The 19706-nt window shown below is 37.1% G+C and overlaps 2 protein-coding genes across 6 annotated transcripts in view; both read left to right on the forward strand.

Annotated features, from left to right (window-relative positions):
* Nucleotides 1-13367, forward strand: part of itga7 (integrin, alpha 7) — a 31385-nt gene extending 18018 nt beyond the window's left edge. The window contains exons 6-26 of one of the 5 annotated variants that reach the window (XR_006371223.1): nucleotides 3479-3686; nucleotides 4348-4544; nucleotides 4800-4888; nucleotides 4977-5104; nucleotides 5317-5412; nucleotides 5523-5584; nucleotides 5762-5931; nucleotides 6017-6163; nucleotides 6253-6368; nucleotides 6911-7097; nucleotides 7187-7261; nucleotides 7435-7514; nucleotides 7618-7695; nucleotides 7985-8087; nucleotides 8579-8776; nucleotides 8875-8991; nucleotides 9152-9265; nucleotides 9450-9548; nucleotides 9765-9890; nucleotides 10865-11029; nucleotides 12212-12349. Coding sequence is in view for 4 of the 5 variants with exons in the window: in XM_044123063.1 (XP_043978998.1) it covers nucleotides 375-473; nucleotides 3479-3686; nucleotides 4348-4544; nucleotides 4800-4888; nucleotides 4977-5104; nucleotides 5317-5412; nucleotides 5523-5584; nucleotides 5762-5931; nucleotides 6017-6163; nucleotides 6253-6368; nucleotides 6911-7097; nucleotides 7187-7261; nucleotides 7435-7514; nucleotides 7618-7695; nucleotides 7985-8087; nucleotides 8579-8776; nucleotides 8875-8991; nucleotides 9152-9265; nucleotides 9450-9548; nucleotides 9765-9890; nucleotides 12212-12367 (2645 nt within the window). In the remaining variant the exon portion in view is untranslated. Of the gene's footprint in view, nucleotides 1-374; nucleotides 474-3478; nucleotides 3687-4347; nucleotides 4545-4799; nucleotides 4889-4976; nucleotides 5105-5316; nucleotides 5413-5522; nucleotides 5585-5761; nucleotides 5932-6016; nucleotides 6164-6252; nucleotides 6369-6910; nucleotides 7098-7186; nucleotides 7262-7434; nucleotides 7515-7617; nucleotides 7696-7984; nucleotides 8088-8578; nucleotides 8777-8874; nucleotides 8992-9151; nucleotides 9266-9449; nucleotides 9549-9764; nucleotides 9891-10864; nucleotides 11030-12211 lie in introns of all 5 variants that reach the window. The other 4 variants (XM_044123063.1, XM_044123064.1, XM_044123061.1 and 1 more) reach the window with 4 other exon arrangements.
* Nucleotides 13368-17105: 3738 nt separating this feature from the next.
* npffl (neuropeptide FF-amide peptide precursor like) lies at nucleotides 17106-19567 on the forward strand. Its single transcript, XM_044123065.1, has 3 exons — nucleotides 17106-17409; nucleotides 18085-18215; nucleotides 19170-19567. The coding sequence occupies exons 1-3, from the start codon at nucleotides 17260-17262 to the stop codon at nucleotides 19288-19290; spliced, it is 402 nt and encodes a 133-aa protein (XP_043979000.1). The 5' UTR covers nucleotides 17106-17259; the 3' UTR covers nucleotides 19291-19567.
* The last annotated feature ends 139 nt before the right edge of the window (nucleotides 19568-19706 follow it).

The following is a 19706-nucleotide window of genomic DNA, read 5'->3' on the forward strand; positions in this document are numbered from 1 at the left end:
TTCTTTTGATGCCAGTGATTACTGGTATTCTCATAGAAACAAGGGAAAACATTGTATGGTCCAGCTTCAGTGCGATAGTGCTGCCCTCATTCAATGTGCCACCCTCTTTGAGAAGCTGGAAGGGAGAAAATTTGTCACATTTTTTGTGGGTGGGATGCAGTCTGAGCCCAAAACGTCACCTTTCCAACATGAACTCTGTGGTTCTGCAGACGAAAGTGCTGCTGTGCCACAAAAACAAAGCATCAGTCAATCACAGCTTGTCTCACCTGCACTCCCTCTTCTCCTCTTTTTCCTCCCTCACCATTTCACCACCCCGTCACTCCCCTCCCACACTTGTTCTTCTGTCTTTCTTCTCCCTTTTCTGGGCCACATAGGGCTCTTGTTCATGGCTAGCGCCGTTGAAGATGCACTGCTGTACAAAACTCTGGAGCCTTCTACACCGTTTGAGGATGTAGCTCATAATAGCTACTTAGGTTTGTAGGCGTGGAGTGTTGTTTGGATCCGGTTGGACTCTTAGTTGCTGTAGTCTGTGTTCTGTCTCTGTCTTTGTCTTCATCACTTGTCCTCAGATGTAGATTTTTACTCTGTAGTCTTTGTACCATAATAAGAGAAAGCCGTCTAAAGCTTTCTTTTTCTCTGAACTCTGACAACTTAGATATTGTTTAGATTAATTTCAGTTAGCATTCCCAACTTCCTGTCTTTGGGTCAAGAAGATGGTTGTCTCTCTGTGTTTAGTAGCACAAGGGTGTTTGTCTGTTTTGTCCAACGTCATTAGTGTACGTAGACCATTTGTCAGTGTTTGCTTTGGTGAAGCTTTCCGGAGCATCTTGGTGGTGGGTTTTCTATTGATTGTTGGAGTTTCACTTAACAAAACTGTGTTAGAATTTAACTAACAACCCAAGATGGATTGTTGCACAGATGTGTTTCTAACTAAACTCTAACATAGATAGTGTAACAATAGTTGTGTTGTTTTTGCAAAGCGTATTTTTCACAAAACTGAAAAAATGTAGTTTTTTTTTGTGGATTTTATGTGATAGACCAAAACAAAGAAGTGCATAAAAAAGGCAATATGTTTTTCTTTCTTTTTTTGGTTGTCCATTTGTATTAGGACCCATTAACTCTCATTATCCAGAATATTATCAATGGAACCTATGTCTGAAGTCATTCAGTCATTAGTTTGGGTGTGATTTAATCTCAGCATTAATCCAACTGATCTGAGAAAGCCTCAGCAATTTACTGAAGAATAAGTGAACAAAAAACTTCACAAAGACAAAGAAACACCACGGACAGGTCAAAGATACAGTTTTGGAAAACAAGATTACGCTTTTTGTCATATAAAATAAATAAAACAAAGCCTCATAAAAGTTTCTATTTGTAAAGTGGAAATTTTTTTTGAAAAGTTCAGTGGGTATAATATTGACTCTTTTATTTTATAAAAAGTTACTATATTTTGCAGGATCTTGAGGACGTCTGACCAGATAAGAAAACACGGTTTTGTACTGGGTGACTTGTAGATCTACATAGATATAAATATTATAGCATTGTTTTATTCAAAAGACGTTTATTTATTGGTTAGCCAATATTAATACATTTATTATATATATATATATATATATATATATATATATATATATATATATATATATATATATATATATATATATATATATATATATATATATATATATATATATAAATCTTATGGTGGAGCTTCATGAAGTCTGTAGGCATTTAAGATTCAGTGGCTTCCGTTGAGCTTCAGAAACATTTGGAAGGACGTCTTTATCAGGCATATTCAAACTATCTGTTGTCAAAGAGCCAGCGTCTGCTAAACAAGATCAGTCTATATTTATTGGCGATTTTCAGTTATTATTCTTGACTGTGTGGATCCACTATAAATCTCTCTCTATTCACATTCATCTGAGACTGAATACCCTCGCAAAGTTGAGCTGTCTCCTTGACAACACTAATTCCCTCCTGACCTTTTAGCCCTCGTTTATCACTCACATGCTTCCATTGATCCTGCAATAAATGACATGACACACCTATGCATGCATGCTAACATTTCCAACATTGCTCTTAAATATCACAGAATTTATGCATTTTATCACAATGTGGTCACAGCTGGTTAACAGTGCAAATTATCCTTTCAAATTGGTGTGTTTTCGGAATAATGCCAGGCATCCTTTGTAAATGCCTCAAGGCCAAACCAAATGTTACCACAGAACGTATAAAAGCACAAAAAGCAGTCTTATAAGCCAGACTAGTTATAATACTAGTCTGGCTGGAAATGTTATCACTTTGGGTATTTGCACTTATTGTCAATTTTATGCAGATGACTTAGTTTATGATTTAAGGCCAAATTATTTCAGATCACTTGATTTTTTTTCCTACCAATAAATACCATTAATTACAGGAAGATTAAACAAAGAAAATATTTTTTTTTCTTAAAATTGGAATTTTAAAAAAAAAGGATATGTGATTTTTGCCTAGAATATGATTAAAAGCAACATTTATGTAGTTACAATATATATAATCAAAAATATTAAACATATATTATTATTCTGTGGTGAAACTATAAAAACCATACAGTTCAGAAGAGTTACCGCAGTGGTAAACAATTTTTCTGCTTTTGATCCACGGTTAGTTTTGCTTAAACTTGCTTAAACTTGCTGGTAGTATGCATGTTAAAAGTCACCATGTGCAGAAACAGTAACACCCAGCCTCCATTTATTGGTTTTTAGAGGAGCTGCAATGTTAAATTCCACACCTGCCACCCTGGAGCTGCTCTCGTTTTGTGTCCTTCTAGTCTTCTTTTGCATGTTTACTCAGAGCTAATGAATGTCCTTTGTGTTGTCATGGATTAACCCCTCCATATGAACCCCCCGCCTGCTTTTTACACTGAAAAATGTATGTATTTGTATAAAAGATTTTAGATGATTTGTCATTTGTTTTACATCTTGATAAGAAAATGCTAACACAATATTTTTTTGAAGTAAATACACACTTGCTACTCCTTTGGTTCACGTGATTAACATTCAAGTGTGTTTTCACATTCCTGCACACATCAGGTTGCAGAGAGCACACATAAAGACGGAACAGATGCATTTGATCATAAATCAAGTTAATGTGCTTTCACTCTATTTACACACTGACCCCACCAGAGGCATGAGCTGCAGCGTCATCAGTCTCATCAGACCAAAACCAAACATCTCTTTCTCTTACTGTCACAATTAGCCCGTTTACTTTTACCATTAGACACAAACACAACCCACAGCATTTACACACATCATGACTCTGTCATAAAATCAATAGTCACTTAAGCTACACATTTCATTAGCAAGTAGACAAGCAGATCATTGCACATACTGAAGAGCTGCCACTAAACCTCACAGCCAATACTAATGTCTGAACCCAAATCCGTTACTCCCCAACCCCCTTTTCCTCTTCTTATCCTTTTTTTCTCTTCTTACACCAGGGTTTTCTGTAGACTCAGCTAAGGGTATAATGAATCTCAAAGAGCTGACCTTTGTGGCCGGCGCACCACGTGCCAATCACACAGGGGCTGTGGTGCTGCTGAGGAAGGACAACGTGCACCGACTGGTGCCACAGCACATTTTCTGGGGGGAGGAGCTGGCTTCCTCGTTTGGATATTCGGTGGCCACCACAGATCTTAACAAGGATGGGTGAGGAGAAGCTAATTCATAATTCATCGTGAAATTTTAGGAGAGACCTGGTGGCCATCTGGCTTACTGTCAATTCACACGAGGGGTCGCCGCACATTTTTTGGCCAGTACGAGGCTGTTATATTTGAACCAAAAAAACATAATAAAAATATTTTTTGTCCCTACTGGTTGATTTTCTTGGAAGATATCTGGGAAATCCAATAAAGCAAGAATAATCTAGCAAATTCAACGCTCCTCGTGGAAATGGACAAAGGGGAAAAGCTGAAAGGCTTCTATAGAAAAACAGCTAAAAAGCCAGTGGCTAATACATTTGCTATAGCCACTACAGCAGCAAATGAGATTTGACTCAGGGACAAATTAAGGAAGAGGTCAGATTAGTTACTGTAGACCAGCTAAGAAGTAGCTGAAATGTTCATATAGAGGGAAGTTTCCTGTGGGGTTTGTGTATCTGAGTTTGTGTGTTTCATAGTTCTTTTAATATTAAAAAAAATTAATTACAAAAAAATACAAAAGCCTTCTTCAAAAATGAGCATCAAGAAAGTCTGCTTTCTGAGATATAACCACATAAATCAAATTTGTTCAATGATGAAGAGCGGTCTATAAACCTTCAAGCTCTAAATATTATTTAAATATATGAAATTTCATCTATTCCTGTTTCTAGATGGACAGATGTGATTGTTGGAGCTCCCAACTTTTTTGACCGGAAAGCAGAGATTGGTGGAGCTGTTTATGTTTATCTAAACCCGCTCGGTCACTGGGATGATCAGGCCAGACCGATCCGCCTCAATGGGACATACGACTCCATGTTTGGGATGACAGTCAGTAGCATCGGAGATCTGGATCAGGACGGATATGGAGGTGTGAGCAACACTGATTTTTGTTTACAGAGCTAATGGGTAAATCATGAATCTTAATCAGATACTTGATGTAGTAATAACAAAAAGGTTGTGTTTGAATTGTAAGATTTTGAGACTGGGGTTTCTGAAATTTCAAAATGAAATGTGCTGTTGGTGTTACTTCAGACTGGTGTTGGCATTAACAGGTTGAAAGGTCCTCATTAGTTGTGCTTAGGGAACCAAAAGAGGTAAAAATATGTTTGTCTGATATTTGCAGATATTGCTGTGGGAGCTCCATTTGATGGAGATGGGAAGGTTTTTATCTACAGAGGCTCCGATGCTGGTATTGAAACTAAACCTGCTCAGGTCAGTTTCAGAAGGAAACCTAATAAATTTGCATGTAAGCAAATGTAAGCAGTGAGGGTATTAACAAATGTAATCTATATCACATCAGGTTCTGGATGGCCATGACTTTGATGTGACACGTTTTGGATATTCCATGTCAGGGGGGCTGGATATAGATGAGAACCATTATCCAGATTTGGTTGTTGGTTCTCTTAATGACTCAGTGGTTCTCTTCAGGTAAGAAAAAACACGGGCAAATATTATTTTCACAAAGTACTTTTTTTCATTAAGCATCTACATAGAAAGTCATAGGTCTAATCTTTCGTTAATGTTTCCTAATTATAATCAATACGTAAAAATTACTGCAGACAACTAGGCAATAAGGACATCTAAGCGGATGATTTAGTTTCCTTTAATGCATCATATTGTGCTGTTTCTGTGTCCTCAAGGTCTTGCCCAGTCATCCATGTGGTCAGAGAAGTATCAATTGACCCTCAAAATATTGATTTGGACCAAAAGAACTGCAAGGAAAGAGACGGCGTCTGGTATGAACAGATAATGTGAAAACCCTCTAAGACAACTCAGGATTTGTTGCTTTAGAAAAAGTGTCTGCTAATATCTAACTGGGTTTTGCTTTTCTCCAACTTCCTTTTAGTGTTGAGGTTAAGGCCTGTTTTATGTTCACAGCACATCCTCATCATTACTCACCACACATTAGTAAGTCAAACTAAAGTTTTCAGCTTTTATATTATTTAATGTAACCTTCACAACAGAAATTGCCTCATGTGTCAAGAGATTTTATACAAGCATTAGAAACCTCACTTATTTGAAGCAAAATTACATTCATACAAAATGCCGATATGCTTTGACTCATTTCTTTTTGCTGTCCTCAAGCCCTGGTAGTGCAGTTTGAAGCAGACACAGAGCGCAGAAAGCTGGGCCTCCCTCACCGTGTTAGCTTTCTGGGACGCAGCTCGCTGGAGCCTGAATACACCCAAACAGAAGAAGTGGAGCTTCATCGGCAACGCGAGACTCACTGTGCCACCGCCGTCTTCCAGCTACAAGTCAGTTACTAAGTTTATGCTACTTTTTCCCACCTATGTTTTTTCGGCTAAACATTCCTGGTCTGTTTTGCTTCCCGTCCTGCAGGAAAACATTCTTGACAAACTGCGTCCCATTTCATTAGCGATAACCCACAACATCAAGCCTGTGCCACCACGCAGAAACTCTGCCAAGAGGCCGCAGAAACTACCACCTGTGCTGAATATCTCTCCATCTAGGACGCTAAATTCTGAGGTTTGTAGCAGAAGTAAGGGTAGTAGATCTTTTAATTGAAACCTTTGAACTAGATGCTTCTTCTGCTTTTCTTTGAATAAACTCTGAAGGTGAACTTCCTGCGAGAGGGATGCGGCAGCGACAAAATCTGTCAGAGCAATCTGAAGCTGAGCTACCAGTTTGGAACAACGCACCTTAACTCTGACTTCTTCACTCCTTTGCCAAAGTTAGTGCAGTCACTGGTTAATGATGATATCTTTCACTGATAATACACTGCAAAAACACAAAGTATTACCAAGTATTTTTATCTAACCTATATGTAACTCTTCAGCAAGAGGAACTTGTTAATTGATGTTGAAAATCCCTTAATATTGATGAAAAATGCTAGTTCCACTGGTACTTTTTCATCAACATTAGGTTTAATCAATATTTAAACCTAATGACTTATTTAAACCTAAGACTTAAAACAAGCTCTTATGTCTTCTTAAAAACGTACTTGTAAGTTAGTTCTGTTGTATCCCTAGTGTACTAAGATATTTATCCTACAATCTAGATCTAGAGAATTATTTGCAAGATTTTATATTTTTGCAGTTTAATTATTATTGCTGTCAGACTGCTTGTTTATTTTATGTCTAGAAATGCTTGCTTTTTCCCAAGGTGAAAGACGTATTTGCTACAACTCAGTAGGTTTAAGAAAGATTGTGTGCTTATATATATATATATTTCTTACTTTATTGCAAAATGTTTGCTTTTCTTGCCTTGGTGCAGAGATAATGATGGCGTTCAGGTGTTTTCTCTGTCTGATCAACGACTTGTGGTGCTGGAGATCACAGTCACCAACATCCCTTCAGACCCTCTGAACCCCGAGGAGGACGGTGATGACGCTCATGCTTCCCAACTGTTCATCACACTTCCAGACACGTTACCATACGCCGGCTCCAGGGTCCCACCGCAGGTATGCCTTAAATTGAGGAGTTAAAGGAATCCCTGTGTGAATCCGTATGTCTGTTATGAAGGTATGTGTTTGATGTCCTGTAACTGCAGATGATATGTCAAGCAAATCAAAATGGATCCCAGGTTGAATGTGATCTGGGAAATCCTGTCAAGCGAAATGCGAAGGTAGAAAATTGTTTGTTTTATCTCATCTTGTGAACGTGTTGCTTCTTAGAAGAACTTTTTAAAATAAATCTAGCACAATCCAATGTAAGATACATGTATTATGACCATTATAGAAGCTCAAACCAGACTAAAACCTCTGTCTGTTTTATAATTATTTTTACACTTCATTTCAGCTAAAATTCACCATCAACCTGAGTACATCAAATATTACTACTGAGACCACTGAGCTCACTGCAGGTCTCCAACTGGCAACGTATGTCCCAATAACCCCAGCTGTAACAGCCAGTGGTTAACGCATGAACACTTTCATCTATTTAATACGTTTTTATTGTAACTTGTTGATGTTTTCTCTCCAGGATCAGTGAACAGCTTAATCTGGATCCTGTCACTGCTTTTGCTAAAATTGTGATAGAGCTCCCTCTGTCTGTCAATGGGTGAGTAACGGTTTTCCACAAATAATTCTATTGGTCTTGATTGACAAAATGGAATGTAAATATTGCATTCTATTACCAATTAGATATCTTTTAAAGACAGTTGAAATGAATTTTACTTACAGACATTGGAGTAAATGGTGCACACCCTATTTTTCAGACTTTTATTTGAAAATAAGATTGAAAAAATACAGTGAAGTTTTTGGTTGTAACATGAGAAAATGATACAGAGGTATGAAGAAAGGCCTCCAAGCTGAAGTGTTGATGTGATTGTGTTTTCTTTTTTTTTCAGACTAGCTCGTCCTCACCAGCTGTTCTTCAGCGGTACCGTAAAGGGGGAGAGTGCCATGACCAGCCTGGAGGACATTGGCAACCCTTTAGATTTAGAATTTGTGGTGAGTTTATGCCTATCTAGGTTGCCTGTGTTCACTGCAAAAACATAAAACCTTGCCAAGTATTTCTGGTCTAGTTTGCAAATATCTGACTACTCTTGAAATATGACAAAACTAACATAACTTTTCAGCAAGATATTGGCGCTTGTTTTAAGTCAGTAATTCCTTAATACAAATTTGTTTTAGAAGTACTTGTTCCACTGGCAGATTTCTTTCACTTGTAATATTGGAAAAATGTTTTGTTTTAGGGGACAAAAATCTGCCAGTGGAAATAGTACTTTTTAAAATGAATGTTACTTGTAAGTTAAGTTTGTCTTAGACAGATGTAGATATTTGCAGAAGAAACTGGACAAAATGCCTGGTAAAATTTTGTGTTTTTGTAGTGTATCGTATGAAAGAATAATATTCTGTGATTACTATAATTTAATTACTCAGTTTGACTAACGTTGGAGAGACTTTTAAGCAAAAGGATAAAACAACAGCTGTTTTCTCAGCTCTCCAATCCTGGAAAAGCGCTCCAGAAAATTGGCTCCGCCTTCCTCAACATCATGTGGCCTATCGAGCTGCCCAATGGGAAGTGGCTGCTGTATCCTGCAAGCCTGAGGTTTGAGGGCCAACCAGACACTCGCTGTAGTCCTGCTGAGGCTGTGAATCCTCTAAATCTGCAGAGCTTGTCAGCTGCTAATCAGGTGGTAGGTGGAACTGGAGTTAGGGTCACTCAGCTGTTCTCCAACCTCTGCTTACATCCAAAATTACATGCTTAAAAGATAATTTAAGGGACTATTTACAGGTGGGTAGAAGTCGCCGTTCACACCCAGAGGAGAACGATCAAGTGAATACAAAAGGCAGTGATGGAGGCACCACGCCAGCAGTGGCAGCTTCAGAAAGACGCAAGTCACTCAAACTGGTAAGAGGGACAAGAAATATGGAAAAAATAACTAACTTTAGTTAATTATTGCAAATGATCTCTGGAAACTGAAGATAGATATATTTGATTTGCTGAGATTATGACACAAAGGATGTCGCTTTTATGGGTAATCTACATCAGATGTCCTTTTGCTCCTCAGGATTGCCTGTTGGGGTCAGCGCGCTGTGTGCTGCTCCAGTGTCCACTCCACAGCTTTACTGGTCAAGCTGTCCTCAAGATCCACGCCAGGCTATGGAAGAGCAGTTTCATAGAGGTAAAACAGGAAAAAAAGAAGTCATGTCTCCTTTAAATGTCTTTGAAGGCAAGAACTGAAGGTTAGCTCAGACTCATTTTCAGTTGCAAAATGTTGCGATGGATTGAGGTGGAAACTGTAACCTAAACATACCCACATTTGAACAATTAAAAGGGTTAAAGTTTGATTTTTTTCTCTCTCTCAGGATTTTCCAACAGTTAGTGCTCTGGAGCTGCTGATCAGAGCTAACATCTCTGTGAAGTCCACCATCAAACATCTGGTCCTCAGAGATGCATCTGTACAGGTACTCAGCTCACCTCAGAAAAATAACGAATAAATTATTATAATATATATTATTTAAACACATTGAAAAACAAAAGTCCTGAACATGTAAGTTCACTGAACCAGTGACCAAGAATATTTTCATGTCAGACGTTGCTAACACAGAATACATTAAAATATGTGAAAAATATATGTTGCATTTTGTAAATTCTACAATTAACTCTCTCTTCCTCACCAGATCCCAGTGATGATCTACCCGGAGCTTGATCTTGCAGAGCAGTACATGATTCCCTGGTGGATCATCCTGATAGCCGTCCTGGCAGGCATCCTGCTGCTGACTCTCCTTGTCTGCATATTATGGAAGGTAACTCACATGATTTCTTGGTGTTATGCTGTTTGAGCAGTGGTGTAGACGTCTTTATACTCTAGATATAAACTTTATGTATAGATGTTTTAGATAAGGGTCAACTCTCTACATTAGAAAATTACTGAAAAGACTTTGTGGCTTACTTTTTGCTGGATGATAGTATATGAAAAGTTTAGTGGAAGGAAAATGTATGATCTACAAGGACAAGCTTTGACAAGATGAGAGGAAAACTCATTGAAGAATTGTTGGAGATTTCCATGGTGTGGATTGGAGTTGGACTCAGAGCTGCAGGAGATGCCAAACACAGATGTTTCAAAGACATTACCTACAACTATCGCTTTACTTGTATTAAGCCACTACTGAACCACAGGGTAGGAAGCTCTTTATCAGGGCTTAGGAGAAAAATGACTGGATGGTTACTCAGTGGCCCAGAGTCCTGCTTTTAAATTTAGCATTTTATTTAGAAATCAAGGCATTATTTTTGAAATAAATTAATTTTAAGTGAAATTGTAATTCATTGAGATCCCTCTGTAAGTATCTGTTAAATATTAAATTGAAATAAAAATAAGCATATTTTCAGGACCTACGTGAAGAAAACATTTGGTGCTGGTACTTAAATATGTAGCTAAAATGTTCATCAAGGCTTTCTAGAGATCAACATCCAACTCAGAGGTTTCTAAATGTGTAAATTATTCTATCACTTAACTTTCAGTGATGGGATAATTTACACATTTAGTGTTCAGCATTTTCTCTGCACTCAATCCGTTTATTTCTGATCTTTCTTTTATCTTTCAGTCATATAAATCTTTCCAGCTGTCTCTAAGTTATACTTTTCCATTTTTCTGCCTATATTTCGTCTACGTTTTCCCATTCCTGTTTTTTTTCTTTCTTTTAAGGATCATTCTGTTTTTGAACCTGTCACTTTTCTCTTTGTCTCTCCACTCCCTCTCTATTATGATCTGATACCTCAGTGTGGCTTCTTCAAGCGCAGCGAGCGGCGCCCGCACTATGAGACTGAGTACTACCGCGCCCATTTGGTGGTGCAGCCTTCGGAGGTGGAGAAGCAGGCATCAGAGCTATAATATCAAACCTATTTCCATCTGGCCTGCTCTCCCCTCCTCCTCTCTCTCCAAGCGGTAAAACTCCTCATGCACAATTATTCTGCTGCTCAGCCCACAGGAAGGCTGGTGTTGTACGTCATAGCATGAAACAGAGATGAGTGCTGTTCTATTGGGCTAGAAATAATTGTGTCCTGCTTGTTTCTAATATTCAGAAATTTATTTTAACTTTCTGTTAATGAGTGAAGGTTAAAGATGCAACTTTTTTAGAGTTTCAATGTCTGATTACACCACTGCAGTAAAAAAAATATATATTTAAAGACTTTTTACACTTATTTACATGTACCAATAATTATTGAGTCTGTATGTACCGTAAGTTATTCCACAAAGCTTTAGATAGTGTCCTAATTCCTACGTTTAAAATGCACAGTATGGAAACAAATCCTCTTTATTTGCAATGCAATGAAAAAGAAAAGTTAAAACATTACATTTCTCTCAATCAAATTAAGTACATCCATGTAAAAATATTAAGTTTACTAAAGTTGTCATGCGAAGCAAACGTAAATAAAGTAAATTTGGCAAACCTAAGTCAATTTCATGTAACAAATAAAAAAAATAATTGGCTGGAGCGCCATTCTCTTTTTTTCAATGCAATCTTCAAGACCGGAGATGCTTGTTAGATCAATCATCAGTTCCACAGGATGATGATTATTAGCATGTGAAATAGTCCCATTATTGAGGATCTCATCTTAATTAGTGCTTGTTGAACACCATCCAGCCGCCTCTGCTTCAGGGCTTTGAGCTGCCTGCTGCGCTGTGTGCGGTGCCGCTTACTGTTTATTGACCTGCACCTGTTCATTCTGGCATCACTCTGTGAAGATAACTCATTTTCTGACAAACACTTGTGCAACATTTTTTTAATCATGTTTGGTTTGCATCCCATGATACACTATAACTAACTGCCAGGATGAACTTGACAAAATCGCTGGGTGTTTTTATATGGATTTTTTAATAGGACAGATGTTTGTTTAGTGGACTTTAAGTCATATGTGTGTATACATTTGGCAACAAAGAGCATGACAATGTGCTTCATGATGTGTGCGTTTTTGACTGCAGGTAATCAGAGCATCATCTAAGTAATCTTAAAGGATTAGATGAGATGATTAGTTGATTAAATCACTGTTTTTGTCTTTTATTCTGTGATCGCTTTCTATCTCCTCCCCAACTTCTCTGGACTCGCTCCCCTTCCTGTGTGGACAGTGTGGCTTCTTCCGACGTGCCCATTACAAAGACAAACTTCCTCAGTACCATGCGGTGAAGATTCCTCGCGAGCTCCGGCCGCAGTTCCAAACGGAGAAGTGTGGAAGCATCCATAAAAAGGAATGGGCCACACACTGGAGTGATGGAACCTTGTAACTTTAAAGCACTGAATTTGAATCGGCGTGTGTGGTACTCATTCTGTCTTTGCTTTGTGACTGACTGACTCAAAAAGGAAAAAAAAAAAAAAAAGACAGTGCCAAGATTGGGATCATGAGATTTTGTGCATGTCAGAACATGCAAATTGGGGGCCTCTGAGCAGATATGTATTCTCCAAACTGCAGCTCATTAACATCTTGGCCTCAGATATTCTGTTTACACTGTGCGTCCACAGTGTTTCACAGTTTGACAGCGAGTACAGAAGCCTCACAACCAGATTAGAACAAGTCTAGCGGCTCAGTATGTTTCCCGGCCTACACAAGGGAGCGTTGACGCTTCGCCGTCTGTCGGTGATTTTGACTGGCAGCTCAAAGGAGGACTGAAAAATCAAAGACCTGCATGAATGCACAGACATGGAGGACAACATTAGATGCCAACAGACAAGCAGATTGATGCAGGAGCCATGTGACAAAGACTACTTTTTGCCTTAACTACTGGGACTAATGATGAATATGGGCAAAGGAAAACAGCTTTTTAACAAAATGTGTGGAAAATATTTTTTTTTGTTAGTAACAATTAAAGGAATGCATTGTTTTCACGGATGCTTGCAAATGTATTTAATACAAGTGCATCCCAACAAATTAAAGTAACATTAAAAGATTAATTTATTTCAGTAAGAGTTCAAAAAGTGAAACATATTTATAACATACTAATTACTTCAGTTTAATTTGATGGCTTAGAACTATTGAAAATGTTTTAAATTTCCCACTTTGTGTTTCACTTTTCAAATTTAGTTATGGAAATAAACTTCTTGATGATATTTTAATTTCAGATTCACCTGTATGCTCACTTTTTTTTTTTGCTGTCACATGATTTAAGAGGAAACCCCTGTCTTACTGTTATTTCTTTTTTTGAGTTATATTAGTTAAATCTGCTGGACATCTCTGGTCTGCTGCCTGAGTTACTTGAATTTACAATAAAATTCTGTGGTGGGAATGAATTGCTGGGGTTTATTGTAATGTTGTTGCATGGATTTCAAATATGTCAGAAAGCTAACCCAGAGTTCCTTTTTCAACATTTTCCTGCTGACAACAATGGTCATTATGCACAAGACAGAATGTCTACAACAAAAAATAAAATAATTTTTTTCATCAAGTGTATTTTTCACCAGGCATTTTAAGAGCTGTGCAGCAAATAGTCGTTTTTAACTATACAATCTCACTTGTTACACTGATCGCTACTCGTATAAATTCAGGTGAACAGGAATAATAATTTCAGCATCGATTGGTCTAATTTCAAACACGTGCCTTGTAGTAAAAGTGGCAGATGGAGAGCTACTCATTACAAAGACAAGGCTACTGCTAATTAGATGATGCTAAAACCTCAGACATCTGTTGGTACTGGTGGATGATTACAACCTCTTTCAGACACTAAGCAACACAAAGAGCGGATTTCCTAGTTTTGTAAAACAACAACAAACAGAAGACGACAACAACAAACTTTTTTTTGTTTCATTGGAGTTGGCTGTAAAGTACGAGGAGACAGCTTGGATTTTTAGGTATTGCTGGACAATCATTTGTTTTCTGCATGAGGGTCCTGTTGCTGTCCTGATGTCACCAACTCCAGTTATTTTTGTTGCCATTTGTTTTATTTATTTTTGTTTGGCTGTACGATGTTAACATTGTAAATAAAAAACAAGTAGGTTCAGACATTTGTTGTTGCTAGACTTTCTTCATCCAGCAGCAGACAAAGAGTCTTGAATTTAAAAAGGTTGCTGTTCACTACCACAACACAAGGTGGCAGCAAAACAGTGAAACCGACACCAACAAGAAAGCACACAAAATACACACAAAGAATAAAAATAGATTCAACGCAACATTTTTGAAGAAATACAACGCAGGTTGACAGTGCATGTCAAAATAAAAACAGACAATGAAATCAAAGGAATTACCTATAGGCCAGTTGATTGGGTCAAAGCAGAAATCTGAGGAAGGATACAAAAAAAAAAACAAAAAAAAATCAGCATTGAAAATTCGTTAATTTATTGGTTTAATTAAAATTTGACACATGTAAGTTTATGTTTTTTGCTTTTAGGTGCATAAGGAGACATATTGTGCAAAATTTAAAATACAAAACTGTATAGGAATTGTGCCAATCATGGGCACAAACATGGTTCTATGTAAAACAAATTCTGCCACAAATTAGTTTCATTTCAGCAGCTAAAGAGTTGCACATTAGTCCCTCTAAAGAGAAGGCTGTTTGTTTCCCAAAACCATCTAATAATGTTCAGAGGAATCCTCTTCAAATCACAGAAGTATTAGCTTAAAGAGGAACCAAAGACATGTAATGAGTTTGACCTTACAAGCATTTAGAAATGTCTTTTTTTATTTTTCCTATTCATTTTTGTAAGGAACTCACAGTAAAGTGATCTGTGTGATTTATTTTTTATCAGATCTTTATCAGACAATTATGCAGTGAATCTTCCCTGTGCCCTGGTTGTTGTTGCTTCTTGTGATCAAGGTTACAGTGTCATTTAAACCTGAAAAAAGTCACTGAATGCATAAAAACATTGCCATATGATATGGCAGGAAGTCTAATAAGTCTGAAGCCATTTTACTTTTGCAAGTTTGCAATAGAATTTAAATTTTAAATGTGACACCCAAATCATATATTTTACATCAGAGATTTGTTTTAAACTTTTGTTCTTGGGGAGAGAAGTTTAACAGTTTTGCTAGCCTTTAATGTGAGACACGACTGTCAAAATTGTGCTTTAATAAGTAAATCCAGAGACTATTATGATGAAAGTGATAAGATGTCCTTAACAGCAATATTAAACCATATCAACAAAGACCTTAAGACTCAAAACAAGACACAAGAACAAAGCCCTGGGATACACCTGTATTATTTGATATGTACTCTATTACTTGGAAAATATAATTTCCTTTTAAATTTATGAAGCAATCACTTTAAAAGGATACCACACCTTTAAAAAAATCCTAACGGCACAGTAAAAAGTACTGTATAATAAACTGCATTGAGTTTAGTTCTGTACATTCAGCAACATGTTACTGTCAGATATTTTGTTTTAGCTACACATTAAGACATGGTTAAGATAACATACCTGAATTACATAATAAACTCTACCAAGCTGACAGAAGAGATTAGTTTAAAGTGCAACAGTTTGAAGTAAAACCGAGCAAACTAAATATGCATTTTAGTTTTAATATTTAATGTCAGAGTGAACAAATGAGATTTTTCTCTAAATCCAAAAGCTTCTGAGCTCATTATAGTAAAGAAAGCTAATTCCCTTATGAATCCTTCAGATGTCATTCTGGTTACCATGGCGGTTAAACGGGACCAGCGACATGGTGTGTGTCTTTAAGCGGATTGTCACCCATTAGGTGCTTTGATGAGCCAAATGTATTGAAGTCTCATCTATAGCTGGGGAAGTGACTAAGAACTGAATGGAAACACATGCACAAACCCACACTGAGGCAAAAAAAGAGACAAAGTGTACACATACAGAGCTAAGAAACTCAGAGTGACTGTTGCTAATCCAGAGGAACAATGTCTTCTGTTCACATAAAGCTAAATGTTGAAAACTGGCTCTAAGCAGACCAAACACTTCTCTGTATGGAAGATATTGTATATTGTCTTACAAATAAAGTTGTAAGACAAAACATGCTCAGCAGTATTGGAAATGCTTGTAATACTAATAATTTGTGGTGATGTTTTGGCTTAAAGTCTTTTATATCAAAGAACAATGATCATTGTCTTTTGCAGATAGTAGGGAGTGAATGTTTTCCTGTAAACCCATCTATTCATCTTCTATCTCCACTTATTCATGCATGGACATGGGTGCTGCTGGCAGTGGGAGTGTTTATTGCTAACATAAATATTCTGTTTATGTCACCAAAAAGATTTTATTGGCCATTACCACTGATGGTTAACAGACCATAAACCAACAAAATTAAAACATTTTACAGCCTTCAGCTCTACTGAACAATGATTTAGACAAATGCATATAAAGTATTCACCAGTGTGGATCAAAATTGACATAAATGGAAATACAAAGTTTTCAGACTATAATAAGCAATAAAGCATTAAATTATAAATTTCATCTTAGCAGTTTTTTTTGTCTGATAATGTATTTCCATAAATAATAACATTACAATAAAATGTTAAAATTAATTCATTGCTGTGGCCTGTTTAAATTGGTTAATGTAGTTTGATTTCAGCCATAAAGTAGAGAGGGATTAAACAGGAATGTGAGAAATGAGGCTCAAACTGTCACAGAGAAACAAACTGTCACAGATCCACTCAATATCTTACTTAAAGTTTTGCAAGGATTACTTATTACTGAGTGGAAAACTTTCTACTTTGATCACTTTCTTTTTATATTTGATCATTTGACCATTTATGCCCCGACTAAATTCTCATATTGAAGCACAATTACTGTTTGTTTTTCCGGTTTCATCCAGTGTGAGCAACAGGACATCGGGGGCTGATTAATTAGCTTCCATTTGTGGGGATTTATCTATTTAATAACTCAGAGAGTTGTGTTTATCACCCTGAGGACTTCATAATAATTCACCCAGGCTCTTAGTCATCATTAATGTCTCATATTTTCCCTCCATTAAGTCCCACGTTACAGTAGGACATTTCTCCAACTCTCCAGAGGTTTCCAGCCCCCTGACCTCAAGGTGTATATAAAACCAGAGAGCATGATGCCACCAGTGAATATCATCACAACATCACAAAGAGAGAAAACCAAACCACGATCGGGGTGATTCTCTCTTTTGCTTTGCAGGACTCCAACCTGTGAATTTCAGAAGTTTACTCGGCCAACCTTTTCTCCTTCTGCATCAGTTTGACCTCTTCATCTTCAGACCATGGACACAGCTGCAGTGATGACTCTTCTGGCTCTGATCCTGGCAATGGCTGGCGTCAGTCAGGCTCTTCACATCCAAGGCGGCGGGGATGAAAATGACATGCTGCCTGGCAGCTCGGAGGAGAACATGGCTGATCGCCTGCTGGGGCTGGTGAGGCTGAGGCTTGTGGGGGATTTTAACAATCATGCACACAAACTCTTTGACCAATTTATTCTGCAGTTTAGGTAGTTTAGGTTACATTTTTGAAAAATATAATTTCTGTCAAGTGCAAAATCAATTTGACAAAAAATACAAAAATTGAAAGACATCATGAACACACATGATCTCACACTATTCGGTCTAAGTAAAAAATGGAGTATCTGCCACATTAAACTGAATGAAAGACACTCACATAGACAGAAGCCATGCTGACATGTTCAGTCTGTCACTTCTGGTGCAGAATTTAAATGGGAAATGAGCCTTTTATGGATGAATCAGAGAGCCCATTTTAGAAGGCACTCCTTGTCATGCAACACCATGAAATACACTGCTACAATCTAATTTCTACATGTGAGAAAAGACTTGGTTTCAGATCAAAAGTAAAAGAAACAGGATTTTCTCTCAGACAGATCTGAGTCTAGATTTGCTTTGAAATTAGATTAAATTGATTCTGTGCTGTTCCACCATCTCAATTTCTCACAGTGCAGTAGTTCAGATGGTTTGGGGTTTTGTTGCAACACGAAACTGATAAATCTGTGGGGCTGTTCACAAACTTTTTTTTCAAACTAGACTTTCTATTTTTTTTAAATGTGTGCATTTGATGTGAATGTGTGGTATGTGCTTCAGGAGATTGAGAGCAGAGACACCAGCCTTGAAGATCGCCTGCTACTTTTAGTGCTAAGAGCACTGAAGCAAGCTGGTTTCCCTCTGGGAATCCAGAGAGAAAGCAGGGAATCCGTCCTCCACCAACCACAGAGGTCAGTCAAGATGGTTCGTTTGTATAACAAAATTTTTCAACAAGCTGACACTGCAACTTACATAACACCTTTTTTGTCTTATTTTTGCAGCCTAAAATTGCATGCCTTACAACATATAGCTAGAATAGAAAAATGTATTTCCAGTTTGCATCATAAATATGATTTAGTTTTTCCTCTCATTTTCAACCAAAGATGCTTCGAGGCTACAGGATGCAGATCTCTTTCCTAAAGTGCCGTGATTTCTGTAGTTCAAGTTAAAAGTTAACTGCATGAAAGAAAATATCTATATTTGCATTTTTGAATGGTGCAAAGTGTGACAAGCACCATAATTAACTACATCACTGAGGGAAGGGTTTGTATAAGTGGTATAAGAGAAAATTGCAACTATTTCTATAAAAGTAGGAAGATGTTTTTCCCTTCACAGTCCTATTGGCATCCAAATGCTGTACATCATTCTGAAATTGTTAGCTGCAGGGTAGTTTTTCTTCTTATGTAACAGCAATTTGAAGTCTCCTCTGTAGCATATAATTTAACTCTGAAAGGAAAACAAAGTAAATGCATTTATGTTTTTGTAATAAACCCAGGTTTGATGTGCATTTCATGCATTAATGCATTAACACTTTTATCTTTTTAATTATACAAGAAGATTTTATTTAGATTAAATAGACTTGTGCCCTTGTGTAACTTCACATTTTTTATTCTGATAATACTTGTATTATTTCTGCTTATAAGAATCTTCACTTCTTATGCAGGGTCCATTTTTAGCTTAACACTAAAATCTTTGTAAAACTCTGATTCTACTTTAGTCTTGCGAGATATATATATATATATATATATATTCACAAAATAATGACTTACAAAGCATATTTTACTTGCAAAAAACAAAAACAAATGTAAGAATCCCACAGTGCATAGCCTTAAATCCTTTTTTTTAATCTAATTGTTGCTGATCAGGTTTGGCCGCAGCTCCAATGGGCAGGTCGTGTTGGAGGAAAAGATTCAGCCCCGGGACTGGGAGGCCGCCCCTGGTCAGATCTGGAGCATGGCCGTGCCCCAGAGGTTTGGCAAGAAGTAATCTGGCAGCTGGACCCACATGTCACTGTTCTGGAACAAGGTTGAGCAGATGTCTTCAGACTAAATTAAGATGAATAAAATCTGAAAGGTATTAGCATATTTTCTTCCCTTTCTGATGAATATTGTAGTCAGCCACACGATATGGTGTTATACTTAAATTTTGACTAAGAATAAAATTAGCTTTTTTTTTTCTTAAACTTTTAGCATACAAAAATATGTTAACTAGTGTTTTGTATCTACTGGGAGGATTGGGATTAAACACTGAAAGTGTTTGTTGTAATTTGTCAAATAAAACAGCTTTGAACTAGAAAATTGTGTGAAATATAATAAAGGCGGACCCTTCAGTATGTATGTAGATTTGACAAACTAAAAAAAACAAGTGAATAATTTAGCAATAAGCTGTACATGTTGACAGGG

The sequence above is a fragment of the Gambusia affinis genome, linkage group LG07 (assembly GCF_019740435.1).
Source record: "Gambusia affinis linkage group LG07, SWU_Gaff_1.0, whole genome shotgun sequence".
Lineage (NCBI taxonomy): Eukaryota > Metazoa > Chordata > Actinopteri > Cyprinodontiformes > Poeciliidae > Gambusia > Gambusia affinis.